Source organism: Buceros rhinoceros, unplaced genomic scaffold, assembly GCF_000710305.1.
Source record: "Buceros rhinoceros silvestris isolate BGI_N320 unplaced genomic scaffold, ASM71030v1 scaffold31347, whole genome shotgun sequence".
Taxonomy (NCBI): domain Eukaryota; kingdom Metazoa; phylum Chordata; class Aves; order Bucerotiformes; family Bucerotidae; genus Buceros; species Buceros rhinoceros.
This window is the reverse complement of record NW_010423439.1, coordinates 6,223-10,609: the sequence shown is the minus strand read 5'-3', so window position 1 is coordinate 10,609 and position 4,387 is coordinate 6,223. Positions and strand designations below refer to the sequence as shown.

Genomic DNA, 4,387 nt, shown 5'->3' with positions numbered 1-4,387 from the left:
GCTGTCCCACACTTCACCTGCCCTGTGCCCACCTCGAGCGTGGCTGGAGGTTTCTCAAAGACAAACGGAGCCTGCGCTCTTTTAGAGGAACCGAAACTCCACTCTGTCCCCTGCAAGACTCACCTTAGGACACGCATTTCTTTTGCTGGTGAAAGGAAACGCAGCGTTGGGTCTCCTGAGGGAATGTGGGCACCAGCCTCCGGAGCTGACCTTCACCCCAGCCCAAACCCTGCCCCTCTCCCTCATGCTCCTCCGCTGCCCCGTTAGCGGTGCTAAAAGAAATAATTCAGGGCTTTTTCTGGGCTTTCGCTGCCCCGTCCCCGAGAGCGATGCTCCACAGTGGAGCTCCTCACCTCTAAGGCAGGAACAGCTTTTTGGCTCGTTCTTTAGAGCCTTTATCTTTCTGACCCTTTCAAACCAGCTGCTCCTGCTCTACCTTGTGTATGTAATTTCTTTATTTAGCCTTTAATTATTTACTTCTTCCACCTCTTAATCCTAATTCCCCCTTCCTGATGGGGTCCATAATCCCTCCTCCTGGGATCCCACTTGCTGCAGCATATTCACATCCCTTCTTTAGCTTTCAGTTTGCTTCTGGTCTCCTGCGGTGCCGATGGGAGGAAGAAGGAAGACGGGATTAAATACCAGTATAACGAAAGAGTAACATACCGTGGACACAGGGCGACCGGGACCCCAGGACCCCTGTGCCGAAAGAGGGCCAGGAGACAGGCAGTGGGCACAGCGAAAGAGCTACAGGACGGTGAAGGGAAGGTGAGAGGGACAGGGGGGAACAAAAGACGATACGGGAATGAACAGACAAGAATGGGAAAAAGAAAGTGGAAAGAAAATGGGTTGGATGAGAGATGTCACCAGAAGAGGAGGGAGAGGAACAGGAGAGGAGAGGAGAGAGAGAAAAAGAGACTCATTATCTGGCCAGGTGAGCTCTCGGAGGAGCGAGGTGTGCTGGCACTGGCCGCCCAGCACGCTCGCCGGGCTGGGGCTGTGCCCTCAACGCTCCCTCCTCACTAAGGACGCTGCTTGCTGAGGAAAACGCTTGCCTAGACCAGACTGGTCCAGCCTCCCTGCAACCAGTGGGACCATGCTGGTTTAGTCCAGCTGAGGCATCCAGAGAACATTCAGGCTGGCCACGGGTGGACGCGTGAGCAGCCAAACAACAGCGTCTTCCCTTTTTCTTCTCTGTCCCTCACCTCTCGCTCGAGACCGTTTAACTGACAGCAGGTTTGGACGTGAGGATGCGTTTGGTTGAGCTGACTCACAGGAACCATGAGTGAACTCAGTAACCCCACAGCAGCTGCTTTTTGCGCTTCGGGCTCCCCCGGTCACCGCATCCCTCCCACAGAGCCCAGATTTACCCACCCATCGATATCCACAAGGTCCTCTTCGCTGCGCAAGCTCAGCACGTAGAGCGTGGACATGGACACCACACTGGAAAGAGAGAGGGACGGGCTGAGAACAGGCACGGGGCAAGGGACATGTCACGGTACTGATCTGCTTCCAAGGGACTTGTGCCAGGGGAGGGAGGTGGTAGTGGGGTGGATGTTGGTCTCATCTCCCATGTAACAAGGATGAGAGGAAATGGTCTCAAGCTGCACCAGGGGAGGTGTAGGCGGGACCTTAGGAAAAATTTCTTCCCCGGGAGGGTTGTGCAGGGCTGGCACAGGCTGCCCAGGGCAGTGGTGGAGTCCCCATCCCTGGAGGGGTTTCCCAGCCGTGTGGAGGTGCTGCTGAGGGACAGGGGGCAGCGGGGACCAGGCAGTGCTGGGGGACACTGGGACTGGAGGAGCTGAAAGGGCTTTTCCAACCCAAAAGATCATGAAGGAAGCTGTAGGTCCACAGCCCCCCACTCCACCCCCAACAGATGGCATGGGCCAAACCGAGGAGCTCGAGAGAGACAGCGGAGAAGCCACAGCCCTTGCTGGGGTCTCACCTGAATGCCATGATGATGACCAGGGCAATGATGGTGCCCTGCAGGAAGCGCTGGCTGATACAGGCCTGTTCTGGGACAACCGACGGTGACTGCAAGAGAAAAACCCCGAGATGAGCTCAGGACTCCTCACTGTCCTCGCACAGACCCCACCCCAAGCTCTCCTCCTGCTCCCCCGCCAGCCCTGAGCCTCGAGCACAGAAGCCGGATAACATCTTCATCAGGGATGGACGGGAAGGAAGGAGAGATCCTGGAGATGGGAGCAGGGAGGGGTCAGACAACATGTGAAGACCACGCAGATGACCCGTCTTGGACAAGCCCCTTCCCCGGCACGGCGTTGCTCCTTCAGGAGAGCTCTCTCACCTTGCTGGCTACTTTGTGGGGCCTCTTTTTGTGGGGCATGCTTCCCGCTCGGCTGAACTGGCTTCCTGTTTGGCTGCAAGGAGAAAGGTGGAACGGAGCTGAGCTGAGCAGGGACAGTACGCAGGGACAGTCCCAGGCACCCAGGGGATTCTCTGTCGGGGGAGAAATCGCTGGGCGGTGCGACAGTCACGAGCCCTGGTCGCTTCATCCACTTGGGGAGAGGTGAAGGGCTGATCCACTGCCCAAAGAGCCTGAACTGTGCCCCCAAACCCTGCCTCAGCTGAGCAGGGTCAGATGCTCCTGGGAGCGTGAGGAGCTCTTTACCCCGAGGAAACCACTCACTTTCTCTAGGGAAACATGGAGACAAAAGCTCACAGTGAGCTTTTTTGGGCTGGTTTGAGGTGCCAGACCCACCTCACCAACCTCAGCTCCTTGAAGAGATCCCAGACCATACGACCAGGAGTCACTCAGCACTGCCTGGCCTCAGCAGGAGCCGTCCCTCCCGGCTCCTCTGCCCTCAGAGCGCCCGTACCTGAATGCCCCAGAGCTCACGGTGGACTTCATGCTGTCCAGCCGCTTGAGCTTGGCCAGCTTGTGACTCCACCTCTCCAGCTCATCGATGCGGGTCTCCAGGTTGTCTGTCAGTTTGCACAGCTCCTTCACGGCTCCCACGTTCTCCATGAAGATGCGTTCCTGCCAGGGAAGGGGGGGGCAGGCTGAGCTGCCTGGCACCTGCAGGCACTGCTGCTCCCGGGGGTCTGGCCACCCTGGCTGCTCTCCTGTGGCCGGTCCCGGGGGGAAAGGCTATACAACACCCAGCTCTGGGGGTAAGGAATCATCCAGCGTGGCACATCTGGATCCCTACAGCGCCCAGAGGCAAGAACGAGCGAGAATCCTCTTCAAACCCAACCAAAACAATGACTGCTGGTGCAGGATCCCTGAGGTCTCCCACTGGTGCTAATTCAAAGGACAACAATGTCCTAGTCACGTGCAGATGGGACAGCAAAGGCCACGCTCACAGCTACTGCTAGCAGAGCTCTGGGCTTCCAGAAATGAGGCACTAAGGTCAGTCCTGGCCATCCCTGCTCTGGAAAGAGCGATGCAGTGGAGCACTGGCAGATCTGGGAGGGTGTCCCCTCAGTGTGGGCCACGGGAGGGTGTCCCCTCGATGCCCAGAGGCTGCTGCAGGTTACGGAAAGGTCAGGCAGCCAGGTGCTCTGGGTTATCTTGACGTAACCACCTTATCTTATCCAGGAAGGAGAGACCATGACTAAGAGCCTCCCTGCAGGAGGCTGCCAATGAGGAGCCTTTCCTGAGCCAGATGCTGCCAACTTCCACCGGCGTCAGGCCAGTTCCTCCCTGCTGATGTCTGACGTCCACCCAGAGCGGCTCCTGACATCCAAAAGACGAGCCAGGTCTGTAACTCAGATGGGTGATGTTGGTCTGGAAGCATCTTCCAGGCATCACTGTTTCCTTCGTCCATTCCCAGCTCCCAACGCCCTTCAGCCAGCTCACACAGCCTCCCTGTCCCCCTGGTTGCCACCAACCTTGTTCACCACCAGGAAATTCTCAAGGGTCTTCCCATTGGAAAAGACCAGGTCCCCGGTGTCCTTCACAGCTTCTGGGAGGATCTCCTTCACCTCCTGCGCAATGACGCCTGCGTGGAAACAGCACAGCGGGTCAAGGTGGTCTGGGCAGGGCTCCTCCTCTCTGGCCCATGCGGTTGTTGGCAGGAACCCTGTTCACTGGGGATGGCACGAGGGCTGCCCCTCCCCTCACCATGGCCTGTCCGGGGCCAGGCAGGGCTCCTCAGAGGTCCCATGGGCCAGGCAGCCCACCCAGGGTCAGCAGCAGAAGAGCAGAAGCTGCTCAGACGAAGCTGGTTCCCAGGTGAGGTGGACGGGGGTATTTGCATCACCCCGCTGTAGCTGTAGCCCTGGAGAGAGGTGAAGCCCTACAAGCCACCCGTGGGCAGTGCCATCTTCTCCCCCGCTTGCTAACGAGGGAATTTCACCATTAGACGCCCAAACTTCAGCCTCCTCTCTCCCACCCCATGCTTTGGGGGGCTGCCCCAGGGCAGAC

General features: G+C 58.3%; 1 protein-coding gene across 1 annotated transcript in view; it reads right to left on the bottom strand.

Annotated features, from left to right (window-relative positions):
* MYRF (myelin regulatory factor) overlaps positions 1-4,387 on the bottom strand; it is a gene marked incomplete at its 5' end in the record, with an annotated part of 13,493 nt that overhangs the window by 5,415 nt on the left and 3,691 nt on the right. Inside the window, 5 exons of the mRNA XM_010140417.1 lie at positions 1,375-1,443; positions 1,946-2,034; positions 2,306-2,378; positions 2,838-2,998; positions 3,853-3,962. Of these exons, the coding sequence (XP_010138719.1) occupies positions 1,375-1,443; positions 1,946-2,034; positions 2,306-2,378; positions 2,838-2,998; positions 3,853-3,962 (502 nt within the window). The remainder of the gene's footprint in view (positions 1-1,374; positions 1,444-1,945; positions 2,035-2,305; positions 2,379-2,837; positions 2,999-3,852; positions 3,963-4,387) is intronic.